Source organism: Myxocyprinus asiaticus, chromosome 9, assembly GCF_019703515.2.
Source record: "Myxocyprinus asiaticus isolate MX2 ecotype Aquarium Trade chromosome 9, UBuf_Myxa_2, whole genome shotgun sequence".
In the NCBI taxonomy this organism is placed as follows: Eukaryota; Metazoa; Chordata; class Actinopteri; order Cypriniformes; family Catostomidae; genus Myxocyprinus; species Myxocyprinus asiaticus.
The window spans coordinates 7246711-7267567 of NC_059352.1; the positions used below are offsets into that span (position 1 = coordinate 7246711).

At 36.5% G+C, this 20857-nt stretch overlaps 1 protein-coding gene across 3 annotated transcripts in view; it reads right to left on the bottom strand.

Annotated features, from left to right (window-relative positions):
- The window catches only part of LOC127445935 (receptor-type tyrosine-protein phosphatase T-like), a 365971-nt gene extending 354032 nt beyond the window's left edge, over positions 1–11939 (bottom strand). For all 3 annotated transcript variants that reach the window (XM_051706455.1, XM_051706454.1, XM_051706453.1), the window contains exon 1: positions 11612–11939. In XM_051706455.1, coding sequence (XP_051562415.1) covers positions 11612–11687 — 76 coding nt within the window. In that variant the 5' untranslated portion in view covers positions 11688–11939. The remainder of the gene's footprint in view (positions 1–11611) is intronic.
- Between the last annotated feature and the right edge of the window lie 8918 nt (positions 11940–20857).

Below are 20857 nucleotides of genomic sequence, written 5' to 3' on the forward strand. Positions count from 1 at the left end.
ATCCCTTATGATGTTGCATTCCACATTTGTAAGTCACTGTGGATAAAACCGTCTGCTAAATAAATAAATGTAGGCTAAATGACCATTAGAAACTGTTATTAAATACTTTTGTAGTTTAGTTTAAATAGCTTTCAATTCTGAAATGCCTGGTATGTTTACATAGTACATTGAAGAGTTCAAGTTCAAAAGATCAAGGAAAATTCAGTCTTTTATGATATGACCCCTTTAACCCTTTAAGCTCGAATGACCCACGAGAAAAAAACATTATAAAAGATAATTTATAAAAAGAATTAGCACTGTACATAGTATTGCAACAGTAAAAACATCAAACTCATCAAATAGCCATGTGTCATATGTTGTTTGAAAGCTCTCAAAGAGCAGAATACAATCAGCCTATTTTACTCACAGACAAAAATATAGCAAGTAATAGCTAAATATATGTCTTTGACATTTATGTGACATTTATGAATCAGATGTATAGATCATTAGATAATCCACACAAAACACAATGTGCACACAGCATCTGGCATCTTGCAATCTGGCTGAAAAACATTGGCTTTCCTGGATCAGATGGCGTCATCGGAAATTATTTAGCATCATGGAGCGCTAAACCAATTGGATTGGGGTCAGATCGGTGCAAAAATCATCCATATTTGGGCAGAGAGACATGTGATTGGTGACTGTTACATATGGCCACCAGGAGATGGTGCCAAGCACATGACACAGACTCAATGATGCATCCTCATTGAGTCAAAAGTCACTCATTCTGTAAAATCTCATTACTAAAATCATGTCTGTATGCTATGCAAACCTTTAGTCATTGTTGTGTTGGCATGTGTATTTAGTCCTTATGTACAATTATTATGTTTTATTTGTTTGGAGAGGCTTTTAGACACTTTTGTACACTATGATAAATTATATTTGTAATGCTATGACTTTTGATTGCTTTGTCATATCAACACAAAATATTCTCTATTACTGTCAACTAGGGCTGGGTATCGATACAGATTCTAGATTAAATTTGATTCCAATTTACAAGCCTTTTATCGATTCAATTCCGATATCGATTCATTTGTGTATATTTTCGTTATAATGTCCCTTTTGCTTAAATATGAAATAAATTCTCTCCCAGCTAATTCTGTGAATTATACAGGGGACCTTCTTACTAGGTACAATATGAAAATATCTATTTCACAAATTATATTTTCTTAGTTTTTCATCATTTTGGTCACATTTTAGCTTTTTAAAAATGAACAAATCAAGATATTTAATCAATAAATATCATATTATATTGCATATATTATATTTTGTTACATTTGTATTGTTTAATTGCAAAATTTGGACTATTTACAGGTATTTACATTGATTTGTTGAACACTAAAAACCGGTACTGTCTCTTTAAGGGAATCCTGCATTTCTGTAAACAGCATTTTTAAATGAGCGCATGTTAACGAGACTCAATTGGCTTTATCTCATCTGTGCTATTTGTTGTTTATGATCAACAACTGACTGTAAAGAACAGAAATGGTATTAAAAGAGACATTATTCAGTGTCAAATGGGTTGCGTGTAAAGATCTTTGGACACATTAAACTGGAATGACTTTTACTGTGAACACGCAGTGAAAGGATCTTGCTTCTAAATACTCCACCACTATACTACTCAATTCATTCACTGGTGAGTGAAATCTAAACATTTACCAGCCAGTTGCCAAATATATACATTTTTAGTCACATAGAGCGAAATTTGGTTGCAAATGCGAGGGCTGTGCATAAAGTAAAATATCGATCTTGAGATTTAAGAATCGATATCAAGATCGTTTAAATGAAGATCGCGATGCATTGGAAAATCGATATTTTTACCCACCCCTACTGTTGACATGATTGGGTACAAAACAAAAGCTGTTTTTTCGGAGACACCTTATTTACACCCAGAGATATATAATGTCAAATCAGAAAAATAAGGGGAAAAAAAGTTTTTTTGTGATTTTTCAGCAGTTTCTAAGGCTGAGAGTCTTAGAATTTATCATAATCTATATCATTAAAAACTATGAAAAGTTTTCTTAACAATGATACAAAACACTTGACCCTCCTTGTTTTTGTTTGTTCGCGTGATAAGCCTTTAATTTTGGGTATGCCACTGAAACAGGAAATCTTTAAAAACATCTTCAGAGCTTAAAGGGTTAATACTTAAGTGTGTAACTGCACCAGTAACGTCACCAAATGGAATTGCAAAAATTATCTCTATTTTCAAATAGATTCATAATTACTCATCCCGTCTTCCATTGGTTTGTACAAACTGTTAGTCCTGCCCCAAACTCACACCACCGGTTGAGTCTGTTTTACTGTGTTGGGCCCCAGTTAAGCTGGGATACGAGAAAGTATTTTAACATTGAAAAATAACACATTAGCTTTAATGTTCTAAACTCACGTTTTGAGTTTCTCATTACAGTCTCCTCTCTCTCGTTCTCTTTGACATTGTCTCTCTTTTAACCTCTCTTTCTCTCCTCTTAAACTCTCATTCATTTTTAAGGCAGAGTGATGAGGGCTGTAAATCTGGCATTGCACACAAGGTGGAAAAAAAAATAATAATTACTTTTTATCACACATTAAATCCCCCGACACCCCGGACATCAGAGAGGGTCTTTCTGCCCGTCCAGAATAAGCATGACCCTGCTGGAGAGTGCTGACTGAAGGGGAACGGATGTTTGTGCCTTGAAGAAATGGATGAAAGAGGAATGGAGGATCTCGCTTTCATTTTCTCCCTCTCTTTTACCATAGGACTAGCTCACAGTTCTATATGAAACCTATTTGAGGTGAGACCTCAAAAAGAAGGAGTTGCCGCCACCAAGTTTGTACTGTAACAGATACTGTATTCTAAACAAAATAAGGGAGAGTCTAGTTCACCCAAAAATTAAAATTCATCATTCATGTCAATCATTTACGTACCCTCATGTCGCTTGAAACATGTATTATTATGAAAATGTTTTTGACTGGCTCATTACCATACAATGAAAATCGATGGTGACCATTTGCTGTCAAGCTCCAAAAAACACAAAGAAAAAGCCATAACAGTCTTCTAAAGCCATACAATAGCTTTAATTTCAGTCTGTTCCTTACACAAAGCTATTGAAAGGCTATCTAACTTATTTTGCAAAGCAGCTGCGTTTCCGGTGAATGTGACAATGTTCCGCCATTGACCGCAATTTAAATAACTAGAAGGTTATAATACCAGAATTTAGTGATATGGACTTGTAAACTATCACACAACCACAGGATGTACAGTAGAATTATGTGCCAATGTCAGATAATTTTCTAACATCAGCATTTATAGGAAAAGAGTAAGTAAATCATTCACTTGTTGCTGTGTGTGGTTGTATTGAAGAGACGGTAAAAAAATCAGCTTCTTTCATTACCGAGATCGTGATGATGCAGTCTTTTTTGTCTCTATGTAAACCTCCATTCATATATGTACCTGCATAACCTCCGATGATCCCTATATTTAATTATTTCCAGGCGATGTTTCATAAGCCATGCTGAATGCAAGATCTGCGTTTCTGTTTACTATACACCTTCAAGAAAGAGAGAACGCTCTCTGAAAAGAAGATGAAACAAGAAGCAGTTTTGGTGCAAATAAGTTAAAGCAGCATTTTCCTGGCAGCTTTCTTCTCTCTGCTGGTTGTGTAAAGTTTGTGGAGGCGTGTCCATGTCAGTGCCTGATCTGTCATTCATTCTGCCTGCAGCAACAGTGTGTGATAAAACGATGGCAAAATGCTATAAACGGTAAAACTATATGCGCTCAAAACCAGTGAGTTTATGAAAATCGTAATTAATTATAATAATATGTCGACATATATTGCCAGCCTGTAATATAAAGCAGCATAATGTAGTATTTTTGTATAGCTAAAATAGCTGGAAGTAGCTTATATCGGAAGTGGTCCACATTCAAGTTTGATAATGACGGCACCCTAGTTTTGCTGAAAAATAAGGTGGATAGAAGATATGAAATATAGCACACAGTCATATCGGTACTTTTTTTACTTTTTGGAGCTTGACAGCCATGGTCACCATCCACTTTTGTCTTATGGACAAAGTAGCATAGAGATTTTGCTAGATATATCTCCTTTTGTGTTCCACAGTGGAAAAAAACTCAAATATGGTTTGAGTGACAATACAGTCAAGGATGTAAGTGGACATTTCAATATCATTAACAATTTTCATATTTTGGGTGAATTATCCTTTTAAATACTGACTCATTCGAAATATATGGCTTCAAATAACTCCTCAGGTATTAAATATGGCTTCTCTAAAGGATTCACTCTCGATACAGTATAAGGAGACATCTCATTTATAGAGGACTTGGCCTGCACTCCACTATTGAGCTGTCATTTAGTCAGCCAAATAGAATAAGTGAGGAGAATTAGACCAGCACAGTCATGCAGATAACACCTCTGACAGTCTGCGTTTCTCTCTCTCTCACCCGCCCGAATACTAAACAGGCCGCTGAGTGACAGCTTGTCAGAGGGCAAGAGTGGAGCGCTGAAACCTGGCAACCCAAGAGCAGGGCGATAACAAGCAGGTCAAAGAAAAACAATTACAGCCCTGGTGCTTTCTAATGGACACACGGGAAATAACCATGTTCCTCTGTGTGTGTGTGTGAAATCCATTATGTCCCGACAGCCCTTGCAAAGTCATTTGTTGGTCCTCTCAGGTGTCTCATTTCTGCATCCACTTCAAGTGTTGGGCTTTATCGGCTTACCTCTTTTCCGTCTACCTCTGTGTTTCATTTCTCCCTGATTTCTTGCATTGTTATTCCTCCCCCTCAGACGCGATTCTCCATCTCATTCTAGAGCGGCAATCACAACAGAACAGGGAGTCGTCGCAGTCAGACTACTCGTCTTGTTTCCATACAAGTTGCAAGAGAGTGAGGCTTTTAGAGTTGCCTGCTTATTTACCCTTGGCAGCCTCAGCGAGAATTCACTCTTGCTGCGTGTCACTTAACCTGAATGAAGTCTTATATGCAGCATTAATTTTTACACAGTTTTTTTGTTATAGTCATGGTTTTAATCTTTTGACGGAAATGTCCACATAAAATGTGTCATATTTACTCATTTTAGTCAGTTTTACTTACTTAAATGGCATATCATTTTAGTCGAACTGTAACTGAAAAAACTTTAATCAAATATTCAAACATTTAGAAAAAAACTATTAACATTTTCTTACTTTAAACATGTTTCAAACATATAACAGATACATACAAGGCTACATACAAAATACTGCTCAACTGTCCTTGTTGTGAAAACCTGAGCTCCTGAAATAATAGGAAATAATGAATATACTGAAGTATTAACTGCCCTTTAGAGGTCAGTCTACTGTTTTCTGAATTATTCATGCTTTAGAGACTGTTATGAATTTTCTGTGTGTAGTCAGTTTAGGATATTGCATTGCGTGTTTTTATGGAAACAGCGTATTAACAATGCTAGTTACGCCACGCAAAGTTACGCATATTATGAGTAGCCAGTAACTTAGTTCAAGTTTACCTGTTCATTCGCTTCACTGTGCAGATGTAAGTTGTAATATTGCATATATCTTGTGGATATAGTGATTAATCTCATGTATAAACAGGATGTGTTTGTGTGTGCATTCACATATCAGACAAAATTCCTCTGAGATCTCTGAATCAAACAAAGTGTGAAGTCTATTTCTTTCCTTTCCAGTTTTTTTTTTTTTTTTTTCACCATGTTTCTATGTTACTAACAGATTTTACAACTTTATTACTCTTGTTTGACTTGGCGAGAGGGGTTACAGCACAGGGGCTGCCATTAGAAATGGGAAAAGGGCTCAGCCAAAGTGGTCGGAGAGGGAACAAGCTTTTTGTTCATTATATGGAGCTTTTACCCACTGGACTATGTGTACAAAGCTCATCCTTGCCATTTCTAATGTCTGTAAAGCAGAGTGTTGGCAAATATCTGGAAAAAATGAACTAAGTTCAGGTCCGGAAAGTAAACACAGGCATCATTGTGTTTCTAATTTAGCTACATTTTGAGCTAAAAAGTCACATATAAATGTAATGTTTAAATTTAACATGAAATCAAAATTGACTGAAAATGTACTTCTTAACCTCGTGCGAGCCCCACGTCCACATGCGTGGACGTTGTATTTTGACTTCGCTATACGCAAAGCACAAACGGCCTGAATACAGTTCACAAGATTCTAGACTGTAATTTAAGGGTTAAACTTCTGCTGCATCGAGTCACGTGACACAACAGCATGGCATCAATTTCCATGAAGCGCTTTTACGGGCGCAGAGCCAACAAAAGTGCCACTCCTAAGAAACCTCTATGTTTTTTCAATGAAACCTGTTTGTGTGTAAAGAGTAGTGTCTCTAGTTTCGTTTGATATGCTGCTTTAAAAAATTCATTCATTTTTTGCGTGTCAGCGTGCTGATAAACATGATGTCCACATACATGGATTTTGGGACATTATTCCCACAAAATAAAAAATAAAAACATGTTAGTTATTTTGCATAACTGTCAACATTAACACATCTGTGGGTCATTTCGCTTCATTTTAATATAAATTTTGTTATATTTTATTTTGTTATCACTGTACAATACGGCTCTATTCATTAACATTAGTAAATGCGGGTGCCTGGGTAGCTCAGCAAGTAAAGACGCTGACTACCACACCTGGAGTCGCAAGTTTGAATCCAGGGTGTGCTGAGTGACTCCAGTCAGGCTTCCTAAGCAACCAGTTGGCCCAGTTGCTAGGGTGGGTAGAGTCACGTTGGGTTAACCTCCTCGTGGTCGCTATAATGTGGTTCATTCTCGGTGGGGCGCATGGTGAGTTGTGTGTGGATGCTGCGGAGAATAGCGTGAAGCCTCCACACGCGCTATGTTTCTGCAGTAACGCGCTCAACATACCACGTGATAAGATGCATGGATTGACGGTCTCAGATGCGGAGGCAACTGAGATTTGTCCTCCGCCACCCGGATTGAGGCGAGTCACTATGCTACCACAAGGACTTAGAGCACATTGGGAATTGGGCATTCCAAATTGGGGAGAAAAATGCATTCTTATATTTACTGTGCATTTTCAAATTGAGAATCAATGGGTTCATCCAAAAGCAGAAAAATTTGCTTTGAGGCTTTATATTGAGTTAGGATGAAAATAAGGTGCATTTCAAGCTGTTCTGAGACCAGTGCTGACCTACAGCACACTGGAGGTTAAGTCATTCACTTAATAGGGAGCATGGGAGCATCCTTTAGCTCTCTATGCATTAAAGACCATTCACTCCAAAGATCCGACCAAAAGTACAGTTTCAGATGATGTCTGGACCACTCAATATGTTTGGCAGAAATGGGACAATGTTAATCAGTATATAGATTCAGAATTTATAATGTGTAATTTTATTTTAACATGGTTGGCAGTGATTGGATGATGCTGGCCAATACTTTAAATCAAGAATTAATTATGCTAATTTCTGATGTAATGTCTGTATCGTCTCAAAAACATGAATAACCAACACTCCTGGAAACATAATGAACAATATGATTAAAAAAATCTGACTTTCTATAGCTTGGTATTATTTAAAATTTCACGATTTAGTCCTGCTGTCCACATATGTTGCCATCAATCTTTAGGAAATCTTTTTATTTTATTTTATTTATTTATTTATTTATTTTGCATCTTTATTTGGTGCTACTAGTTAAAATCAGAAAGTGTGAAAAATGGAAAATGGACACAGCAGCCACACTCGGGTCTCAGGAGGTTAATACACATTCTTGATCTTGTTGTGCATAATTCATCAGTGCAAGTTGTTCCAAAGAAAAAAGCTTGTCTTCATAATGTTTCTTAAATAAAAATATTTATGTCAGTCATTTAGATGTAATAACTTGCTCCACCTCTGAAACAACTTTCCTTTTCAGCTGACATCACCAAGCCCTCTTATTTTAACTCCTCTCCTTCAACAGCTGACTTTAAAAACATCTCAGTTGTAGTTCACATAAGGTCCTATGCATATTGAAATATTAAACATAATGACTGCACATGAATTGGTAACCAATCTATTCTGAACTGCCAATGTAAAATTCATGAAAATAATTGAATACAATGAGTGAATAAAAAGTCATTAGCTATATAAACACTTAAACTTAACACTTAAGTCTGTCCTTCAGTGAGACATAGTAACACAATAGGAGACGAGAAGCAAGAGTAACCGAAAAGAAATAGGATATACTGTATGTTGATTCATATTAACCCTTAAATGCATACCTCGGGTCTTTAGTGTCCCGGGACCTCACTCCACCCCCTGTACCTCATCCATTTTTTGGGAGTTGTACCCACATCTCTTTAGTATTCCTAAATCTTTCTCTTATAAATAGCATTAAAAAAAAAAAAAAAAGTTTAAGTACCAAGTATAGAGACCCATATGTAATGATGTCGTTTTCTTCCATAAATTATATTTCTATGATTATTTCATATCTATTTAAGTTTACTATCACAGGATATCTGTTTCTTTGTTTATTACAAGAGAAATTAGTACTATATTCATACAAATAAATACTATATCACGTTGATTTTCTGTGCAACAATGAATTATCATCAATGATGAATTATCAGTATCCCATATGCGTGTACACATACATATTATACTTGTTATTTCTTACTCAAGGTGGCGCTGATGTTTCAGTGATTGACTTGCTTTACATTTGACATTATTATTTGATGAAGAAACAACATGGAAGTAAACTATAGCAAGTGTAACACATGAATAGTATGATATGACTATTGTCATTTGAACTATTGAAATTACTGTATGTAAGTTGTGCATCTATTTAAACTCAATAAGTGCCTGAGAAAATACATGTGTAGCTTATGTGTATCTTATGTTATGTGTAGCTCAATATGTGATTGACAGCCATTTGCTTCTCATAAATTTTCAGTGTGAAAGTAATGAATCCTGTTCTAGATTTTTCCTGATTTGTTGCATTATCTTTTTGATGTATGAAAAATAAAACATCAAAATATATTTTATTCTAGTATTTAATAATTGTCTTGAATATATTTTGAAGATTTGACACTATCTGGGCATTGTGTAGATCCATTTGTGATAGAAATACTCGTCGGGTCTCTAAAGACCCAAACATGTAAGAGTGTTTGGTGAAATTCCCATGCATTTAAGGGGAAATGACACATAAATGTTGTCTAATGCTCAGGGATATGAGTATTCATCTAAAAGCATTAGAGACACACACACACATTCTGAGGGAGCAGTCGAACTGGATTATCCTGTAGTCTGGCAGCTTCTGGATTAGCTATTAGTCTGGCAGTGCGCAGATGATAAGAGACTTCACTGAGTTGCAAATGAGTAGCTGTCAGAGAGCAAGAGACAGAGAGAGAGGGGGAGACAAATCCACAGCTCCCTCAGGGTGTATGATCTCTCATTAGTTTTAATTAATCATTCTTATTAATAATAGTCCTCTCCATGCAACCTCAACTAAATTAAAACTTCTGGCAGGCAAATAAAAATGATGTCTCTGAATTAGATCAACTCAACTGGCCCCGCAATAAATTATAATTATGTCACGTATATCTCTGTCTTGATACAAATGACATTAACGTTGCTTTTTGTGCCGGATAAAGTTACTTATGCCATTCTAAATGTTCTACTACCTAAAATAAAATCTAAAGACTATATTACCAGGCATAAAAGGGGTAAATCTACTAAAACTGGGGATGAAACTGCACTGACTGCACACTCAAACAACTTTTAAAAGCTGCCCATCAGTATGAACGTCAGATAAATTTGATTGAATAGATTTGGCCTGTATGCCAAAAAAAAAGTACAAGGATGGTCTTAGATGCTAATACCGTGGTATTTTAATATACACTATGGGAATGAATGATTATATGCATTTCGTAAAGTACCATGGTATCATATCCCAAAACAAAATGTAAGTTAGTGTCTTTATATGTTGAGAGTTGAGCCCTGCTTTCATTTTTTCAGACTGGTGAATAAAGATAGGTCTATACTTGTCAAGCTGTTCACTGGAGCACAGAGAAAGTCTTGTTGGCCCTGCCAAATTTACAAGCGAAGACAGAATGGAACACAAATTATCCCCGCAACAAGAACCAGACTACAGACGTGCCTCTTAAAGCACTGAAATGTTAAAATACTGGTCTGGGGAAGCTTATAAAATGAACATGTTATGGTACATTGGACGTAAAGGGTATAATATAAGAAAATCGTATTTGTTCAACAGGTAACTGTGTATTTAAAGCACCTGAGAGCATCCAAACATGAACAGATTTTATAAGAGATATTCATGGATGCATTAGTCAACCCCTGAAATTGAAACAAGTGAAGACTAATGTTTTATCATTCTGTCTGTTGATGAAAATTGTGGAAATTACTTTTTAAATATTATGTAGAGTATATAGGCTAGTAAACAAACCTAATTAATTAGCCTAACTTTATCCTCCAACTACTTAACACTTTAACTTTTATGCTAAATAAATTGACCATTCTTTATACGGATTACTAAGCTTTTAAGATGCATTTGCTTTAGTTTTATTAATGTATTGTCATAAAGTGGAGATGCTGTGAAATAGACAGTTTCTATTGGAAATAATTCTTTTTCTGCTTTACATAAGCTATTTGAAAAGTAGTCTACCTTTCTAAAATAGACAACTCTTTACTTTGCCTTGAATAGTTTCTTCCAGCACATCTGAACACTGGTTAAGTTCTTTTCAGAAAACATCTCCTATCATTTACCTGCGTTGTTATTTCTACACCATAATTATCTTATAATTTGGTGCTTCTGTTGAAGTCATTTCTTTGAACTCCTTTCCATATTTAGGACTAAGACATTTTGTTCAAAACAAACTACAGTTTTCGAAACAAAAGATAAGTTTCTTGTTTCTTGTTTCCATTTTAAATCAATCAGTAATGCTGCAGTTCAAGGTTTGGATGTGGCCGGAGCGCCACCGGGCGGCGAAGAAATGAATTGCATCCTGCCGGGACAGCTCGGACGCCGAGTCGCTCGCATTAGAGACGAGACTATTTTAAGATTCGATCGCTGTGCTCAACAATGCTCCAAAACGATCAGTGATAAACGTAAAATAATAATAATAATCATTTAAATAAAAATGTTAAATATTCTCCCTGGCACAGATTATTTCCACAACAAGCCCCCTAAGAATTGCTTATTGACAAAGAAAACTTTTCTCTATTCATACAGAGCTTTATAAGCATATTATATAAAACGTCAAATGTATATTCTCCTGCCTTAAGTAGTCGTTTATACGAAAAATAAAACGGAGGCAAACATGTCCCGTCATTCATTTATTTATCTATAACAACGATACATATCCGTTATAAAAATCTATGCTTTACCACAAAAAGTCTTTATAAAACGAATAAAGCTTGGAAGCAACACCAAACGTACAGTAATGTTGTGAAATGCATCTCCATAACTTTAAGTTTCGCCTTCCGTCAAGGTGCCGTTAAAAACGACAGAATTGTTCAACTTTCACCCCGTCTTGGGTTACGGGCAACCACGCGCAACCTCCACAAAGTGCCCAAAAGATGCAGAAGACAACGCAAACTTACCTGGAAAGAACTCTCCAAATGTGAATTGAAGATGTAAAGCGAGCAGCAGAACGGTGAAATAGTTCCTTTTGTCCATTCTTGCGGTCACGTCCGTGCGCGAGAGAACTGACTGCGCGCGCGGTGTCCCGGCATTGGTGTTGTAGCGCGCGACAGCTGTCTGATTGTTGGGCTTCTGTACTGCTACAGTAGTGTGGGGAGGAGAGTGGGTGCGAATGAACGAGGAGAGTGTTCCAGTATCCCCCAGATCCTTAGACCTGCCTTCCAAACCAGTGCCAGCCCGCTCCGATACGAAATAAGGAACCGGTGTCTTCGTGCCAGTGATGGTTTACATACTACAGTGCCTGCGGAAGAATGACTTTAGAGCGCGCGGTGAAAGAACTGTAGTTCACTACGAGATACTGTGCGCGCTTACGCGGGGTGCGCACTTTTTACACCCGAGAAGAACTCTAAGCAATGAATAAGGGAGATTCAAGCAGGGCCGTAACCACAATATACATTGAGGGGGACAAGTCCCCCCAATAATCAGATATAGTCAGATTGTACCTCCCCCCCGTCCCCCACAATTCCTAACATTCTAAAAATGTTCTCTTTAGGTTCTTTATTTTATAACCATAAACTAACGTTCCCATAACGTTACAGGGTTGTTTTTGTGGGATAACCTAAAAATAACTTATACAGAACCTATTCTAATGGTTATTCTTTGGGTTTTATTTTTAATCTATGAAAATGTTTTCATGTTTTTTGTATTAAATGATGATTAAATGTTTTGAATTAAACAATGGATCAACAAAGACATTGACTGGGCTGATTATTTATATAGACTGATTGTTTTATTTATGATTAATGATTAATGATGTATGAATGTATGGATATGTAAATATAAATATGTTTTGAAAATGGAGATTAGGGGAACGTTAACAGAACGTTAGTAGAACATTAGCAGAAGGTTAGGAAAACGTTAGGAGAACATAAGGGGAACGTTCACCAAACCTAAAGAGAATGTTCTATTTTCGTAAAAAAAAAAAAAAACTTTCCTGGCAAACAGATGTCTGTTATGGGAACCAAAAACTAATGTTCCCAGAATGTTCTGGGAACCAAAAACTGTTAGCTGGGCATGCAATATTTGCCCACTGTTTTATGATTGAAATGTTGTACAGACCGACAGTAAATTCCAATGGTGCAAACTATTCACCATTTGGCGAAATTTGCCATTTTGAATTAAAAATGTCATGTACAGTATGTGATTCGTGTGTCATTCATAATTTTGAATGCAAAAACATTAACGGAGCAGTTTTCAACATAACAGGCTTAAGACAAAGAGTGAATATGTGTTGTAAAGGAATTGAATGAATGTGGTTATCTGGTAAGTACCTAGAAAATTCACTTGACATTGTCTTAGAAAATGATCTATAAAACACAAAGCACAGTGTTATCACCCTCAGATTAAAACTAGAACATGGTAAAACCTGTGAGTTGTGGCTTCAATTGAGTTTTTAGGTTGTGGCAAGCAGGGGCACCTGCAGGATTTAATCTGAGGGTACGCACAGAAATCTGCCTAATAAACCTTATATCTTGGGGGGTCCGGGGGCATGCTTCCCCGTGAGATTTTTTGTTGTTGTTGCAAAAAACAACACCAAAGTGTGCAATTCTGGTGACATTTAGATAAGCATTCGTTTTATTTTCTTGAGTATGAGTAGCATTCATGTAACTATCGGCTAAAGCATTTCTTCCAGTAGCCATTCAGACAGACGTGTTTTCGCGCTAAAAAAGCAAAACACACCACAACGAATAGAGTGTCTCGAGACACGTTTTTATCAGTTGAAGTTCTTTTTAACTTGACACAGCATCTAAAAATTCAGCGCTCCCGTGAGAGATGCTAAAAACACAGTGAAACGTGACGCAGTTGTCAAAAGACATCCATCTAGCGAATGTTTATATGGGAAACAATTGAAAAACAGCGCAAGGGGATGCAAAAACAGGTTTGGTTTGAACAGCCCCTTGTTCACATGACACAGCACTAGCTAAAGTTTCTCAAAGTTACCTCTCAAAAAGACAGCCTTTTGTTTAAGTTGACTGTATTGAGAAACCGCTCCAAATGATTCAGTGAGAGAATGCTCTGAACAAATTGTACTGAATCACGAATCGATTCAGACCGCTTTGCAAGCCTGTTTGGCCGGTTCATCGAAAAGAACCGACTCAAAAGAATTGTTCATTCGGAAACTGGGCATTGCTAGTTCTTTTAAACAGCCAACAGAAATATGGGGCACATTTCATGATTGGTGAAATATTCTGAGAGTAAATATTTCTCAGGTCAGTCGAAGCGCTTAAGGTACGCACAGTGTGTACGGCCGTACAGCTGCAGGCGCCACTGGTGGCAAGGACAGTGTCATATATTTTTAATGCAAATATTATTAGGTAATAATTGAAAATCAATTTAAGATATTCTTTATGTCTTTAATCAATTATGAATTTTGTACAGCATCCCCTAAGAGTTTTCTTTTAAAAGAGACCATTTCATTTTGAGGATGAGCCACCAGTTAAAGGAGCAGTTCACCAAAAAATGGATACTTTTACTCACTCATTTATTCACCCTTATGTTGTTCAAAACTCATATGCTGTTACTTTTTCTTGGAACATAAAAATATATATTTTAAGCAGCTCTATTCCACAGAATAACATAAAGGACAAATACTATAAAGCACTATTTAAGGTTCAGTATAAAGACATCATAACAGTAGTCCATATGACTCGTGCATTATATTCCAAGCAGAGTTTGGTTCTTGAAGAAAAGGTTGCGTTAAGATTCTACTGGGGGAAAAAAACACAATGAGGGACAATTTGATGGCAGTAAATAATTTTATGCATTTTCTTTTTGCTATCCAGCTGACACAGTCATGTCATTTTACAGATACATCATTGATGAAAAGAAATCAAATTATATTTGTCTTCTTTGATACAGCACAAAAAAGAAAGAAAAGATGACTCAAACAGGCAAATTGCTAGCATTGTAGACAGTGGTAGTCTTGTACTGTGTGAACTTCTGTGTGAAAAACAAATTTATCTTTTAAAACCAAAAATTATACAATTTTGGGCCTTTGTCGCATTTAAAGCCTTTATTCAAAAAATTATTGCATTCAGAGCCTTTCATATTTTAAAGGATCAAAGAGGACAAATATATTTGTGACCTCAACACCCGCGACCCCCCACCCCCAAAATAGTTCCCCCCCAGGATCTGGGGGATACTGGAACACTCTCCTCATTCATTCGAGCGACCTGTGGTACTCTGCACCTATGTGAAATTGAGGAGAATTGACATTATCTACTAAAAATCACCTTGTTATTTAAAAATAGCCGAATTTACCCTAAATATATTATGCATAAAATGGGTAGACCTGCTGAGAAGAAATGACACTGCACAGGTTTTCTATTGAGTAAACGTCAATAAAATGTAGAAGTGCCTATCATTATAGGGGGTAAATGGGATTGATGCATTTAAGCCTGTATGCCTTGAGGGTCCACAAACAAAAAAAACAAAACATGGTACAGTGATGGTATCACCATGAAACATTGATAAATACCATGGTATCAAATGATTACCATATTCATGCACTATGGTATTTACATGGTACTCCAAGGTACCTCAGAGAATACCATGGTACTATCATGGTGCAAGCCCATAAAATAATGGTATCATCCTGATATGTAAATGTAGACGTAAATGGTATTGCCATGGTTTGTTATAGAAAAAAAGGAAGGGAAGAGCAGGGCACAAACTAGCATTTTAGTTTTTTCTGTTTTCTGTCTGGTACAAATATCTAGCTGGAAAGAAGTGAAATGTAACAATGTGCTCCATAAGCGGGCAAGTAGGTATTGCTGCAGAAATGGTAGTGGAATCTCCAAAAGAGGGTGGGGTTACTCCAAAAGTGGTTGCACCAACTCCAAATGGGGGTGTCACTTCCTCACACGATTAGGGTTAGGGAAAGGATAAGGTTAGGCACACCCCATATCTTCGCTGGCGGTTTGGAGCTCCCGCCCCTTTTTGGAGCTCTGACACTTGACAACAAAGCCACAGAATGCACAAAGAATGTGAATCGCCAAAAACAAAAGAAGAATGTGGAAGTGGAAGTGAAAGCTGAGATTTATAGTAAAAAAGGACTTAACTATTGATCTGTTGCCAGTCATACACATCTGGGATGGCATGTGGGTAAATGATGAGAGAATATGAATTTTTGTGTGAACTATTCCTTTAATACCCTTTGGCAAAGCACAAGATCCACATCACATTTTTGTGAGATATGTTGTTTACATTTATGAGAGAGAAAAGCAAATGCTGTTTAAAAATTCTCATGGTCAACTCCATGATTCATTTGTACCATAGGAATCTCCCTGAGTGGGCAGATTTCAGTTACAGTGTTTTATGGTTAGACCTAATTTATAAATTCATTATTTAGTGATGTGGAAATCAATGCCTCATTAACACAGAAAGGTGCCCTTTCATTCTTCATACCAACCCACACTAGTCTATAAGCTTTCACTCCCCTTTCTCCTATGCTCATCCCATCCAATAGGTTTTTAAACATTCTTTAATGGAATATTCCGGGTTCAATACAAGTTAAACTCAACTGACAGCATTTACAGTGGAAGTGAATGGAGCCAATCCGTAAATGTTAAAATACTCACTATTTCAAAAGTATAGCCACAAGACGTAAACAATATGCATGTTAACATGATTTTAGAGTGATGAAATCGCTAATTAACCTTTTCTGTGTAAAGTTATATCTAATTTTACAACTTAGTTGTCATGCAGTTTATGTTGCATTTAAATGTTGTATAGACTGTGGTACTAGTGCTGCAAATTCAATTTCCCAGAGTGGAACAATAAAACTGAACTGAATTAAAAATGATGAAACTTTAGAGCTCAACTAGAAGAATTCATGGTAGTACTTTTATAAAATTATAAGCTTCACATTTCTGCCTTTAAACCCTCAAAATATTGGCCCCATTCACCATTGTAAGTGCCTCACTGTAACCTTGATTTTTGCTTTTTTTTTTAAAGAAAAGGAGGGAGGGTACATTTTTCTTTTTTTTTTTTTTTTTTTTTTTTTTTGTGGTTTAACATGGTTGCATTAAAACAGAATGGCTGGCAACAAATAAGGTTAGGTGCATAGCTCCAATATTATTTTCCTTTTTTTATTTGAATGAGGTATGCCTTCATATTTGTGGTGTTTGCTGAAGCAAGGTATTTGAACGAATCCCAAGTTTAACCAGCTAAATGAGTTTATTTTCTGACAAGCTTTTTTTGCCATTCGTCATTAACAGTACAAAAATGCATACAGACTAACCTGCACAGTCAAATTCCACAAGTAAAACTGAATCATTACCAATACCAGTTTGATTCCACCATGATTCTTTAATCGGCATGCTCCCAACTCAGAATGTCAGGTTCACTGGTAATTATGACATGAGCCGTTGATGTGCGCTCAACTCGCAAATATGATCATTCCGACATGACTTGAAAGCACCATAAGTATTAAACTTCAGCACATAACTTGTGCTGCAACACATGTGCTGCAAACATAAATGATGGGTGGGCTATGACTTTTCTTTATAAGCATTCTGACTTATAATTTTATGGGAGTGGTGGTGGCGTAGTGGGCTAAAGCACAGAACTGGTAAGCATAAGGTTGCCGGTTCAGTCCCAAGAGCTACCACCATTGTGTCCTTGAGCAAGGCACTTAAATCCAGGTTGCTCCAGGGGGATTGTAATAAGTGCACTGTAAGTCGCTTTGGATAAAAGCATCTGCCAAATACGTAAATGATTTTCATGTCGCTGATGATAAAACAGAGAAACATTTAGACTTAAAGCTGAAGTATGTAACATTTTCTGTGTTAAAATACTTTCTTCTATTCCAGCTTAATATGCAGAGACAACTATAAGAAAGTCATTCATATGTAGGTAAATTTTCTCAAAAACTGTAAGCACTGTTTTTCAGTGGTGCTTTGAAAATCCCTCTGTTTGTTTTGAGGGACCTGCTTAGACCCGCCCCAACAGCATTACTCAACCATTGGTTGGGGGCGGGGCTGGGGCTATCTCTTTGTTTGACCAACGGCAGACAGGAGACATATTTGGAAAGCTATTTTGAAAACAAAGTTTATTTTTGCAATTCTGTTTGGTGGCGCTAGTGGCGCAGAAATGACATACTTCAGCATTAATAGTAACAGTCACCTAGAACACCCTAGCAACCGCATAGCATCATGCTAAAAAACACTCATAACACCTTAGCAACCGCATAACAATGCCTTCGCAACAACCAACAATGCCCTAGTATTGTGCCAATTAATTTTGCACAGGCAAGGACCACTCACATATTCATCAGAAAATTAGAAAATCTAGTTTATTACTGATTTATATTAAAGTACTGTAGTATTTTGAATATTCATAAACAGTAGAGCAACAAAAGAATGCAAGACCTATGGTAATTCGAAACACACTAGCATACTGTTGCCGAACTATAATGACTGCTAATGACAAACACTGTAGGTGTGTGAGTTGTTTGTGTGGGTAATGCGAGGAGAGAGAGAGAGAGAGAGAGAGAGAGAGCATGCATCTCAAATGTATTTCCTTATAACTTTAGATCAATGTGCACATGCCATGGCTCAACACTCAACCATTCCCAATCTCATAACTCTGCAAGACACTATGAACTTATTTCCATGCAAACTAGAATCGCTTCAAATCAGCATTGCAATAAGAGGACAAGAGATGACTGTGGGTAGTTCCATTTTCTCTCTCTCTCTCTCTTTGAAAACACACAGCATGGTATGCTGTTTCATCTGTTGTTTTGTCCTAACCTCACAAGAGTAAAATAAAGTTGAACGGTTTGAAAATGCACCACATATAATGATAAAGAACTATAAAACTTGAATGTTGTGTAACACCATCATATATGACGCTGTAAAGCATCCCATAAAATAAAAGCAGCATATACATTCACTTAGCACTTTATTAGGTACACCTGTACACCTACTTATTCGTGCGATTATCTAATCAGCCAATCATGTGGCAGTAGTGCAATGCATAAAATCATGCAGATACAGGTCAGGAGCTTCAATTAATGTTCACATCAATCAACAGAATGGGGAAAAAATTTGATCTCAGTTATTTGGACCGTAGCATGATTGTTGGTGCCAGATGGGCGGGTTTGAGTATTTCTGTAACTGCTGATCTCCTGGGATTTTCATGCACATCAGTCTCTATAGTTTACTCAGAATTGTGCCAAAAACAAAAACCATCCAGTGAGCGGCAGTTCTGTGGATGGAAACGCCTTGTTGATGAGAGAGGTCAACAGAGAATGGCCAGAATGGAAACCTTATGTTGATTGTTCAGCTGGTTCCCACCTCCTCCTTGCTCATCCTTATACTGTTACAGATACATTTTAACATCTAAATTATATGATCAACTACATTTACAAGCTTGTTCATGGGTGATCGAATTGCATGGTAGATCAACTGATAGAGCGTTGCACTTGCAATTCAAAGGAACAGGGTACGAGTCAGCAGGCGAGGCATAAATGTCACAGAAGCATAATAAAATGATGTGGTTGCTTCAGCAGTTGTGTTTTTCATCTTACATTTGCTTTTTCTGATACAGTTGTTACAGTTTGTTCATTTAAATTGCGAAAGAGCATTAACCTTAAAAAAAAAAACTCCTCTGTTTGGGAGAATATTTTACCTGCTTTTAGCGCTACAGTAAATATTTCCTCTGAAATGCCGCGATATCTGTAATGAACCACGTAATATCATTTTGCAAAAAAGTCGCCACAGCCACATAATTTTCATGAGATCAAGATTTCTGAGTACTGGTCAAGAGGAATTTTTGTATTAACCATGTAAACCTGCAAGAATATGTCAAAAGTCATTTTCACCCTGGAAATATTAATTTTATTATAATTATTTATTTGTAAAGGGACGGTACAAAACATGATTTTGGCCACACACACACAAAAAGATGCATTGTACATAGAGATTATAGCACATGATCATTTGCATCTCAGGTCTCTAAACAAAAACAAATAAATACATAAATTCAAAAATTTAAAAACCTAGATAAAACTAAACCAAAGTCAACCAAGCGTTTGAAAATCGAAAAGAGGAAATATTAAACTATAAAAGTATCTGAGGTTGTTTCCAACCCTGGTAACATATAATGAAAATAATTATTGATAATTAGATCAAATAGAACAAAGGTTTATTAATAATTAAATATGAGGACAGCTCTGGCCCATTGAAGCACACACAATGCTCTTTGGAACATTCTTAAACCATTCTGGGTAGCGTGGATCATCAGGTTTTGCACAAACTTGTGGAGTTCAGGCCATCTCGAGTGCATGCTGTCATTTAGTAAAAAGGGGACTTAATAAATACTAAGAAATTCTAGTAAACCTGACAATGAAACTTTCCACTCAAACTGTTATGCAAATAATATCACTTTTTTGACAAAAAAATTAAAATTGTAAAAGCATTGTCACTTCTGGTTTCAGAATTCTGGACCCAGCTGTATATACACCGATCAGCCACAACATTAAAACCACCTGCCTAATATTGTGTAGGTCCCCCTCGTGCCACCAAAACAGTGCCAACCCGCATCTCAGAATAGCATTCTGAGATGCTATTCTTCTCACCGCAATTGTACAGAGTGGTTATCTGAGTTACCATAGACTTTGACAGTCCTTTTTCACACACAACAGTCTCTAGAATTGATTGTTATTGATTTTACGCCATGCCAGCTTCCATGGCTATTTTCATGGCGAAAAACCAATAAAAATATGTTAAAAGGAAGAGTATTTCAAAACCTATGTAAGGTTTTTAAAATGTATTTTCGATAAGAACTTTAAAACTGATTCAGGGTTGACTTAGTTAAAAATCTCTTCAAAAGTATTTGCTAAGAAAAATAATTTCCTAAAAGAAATAAAACCAGTACAATCCAATAAAATATGCTTCAAAGATAGTGGATTCTGGCATGCGGTGCATAATGGTGGATCTTCATCTGATATTAAAAACTTATGTGTGAGTCTGGAATGTCCTATTCGGCAGTGGGTGTAAAGTGATTTGATCCCAGCGATTACTGAGATTAAAAATCTGCCCACTACAGGGTTTATTTCATGCAATTTGTTTGTAATGCATATTTCCCATTCTGTTTGCCATTCGTTGATGATGTAAGAGATTATGGTAGGTTTCAGATCTGAG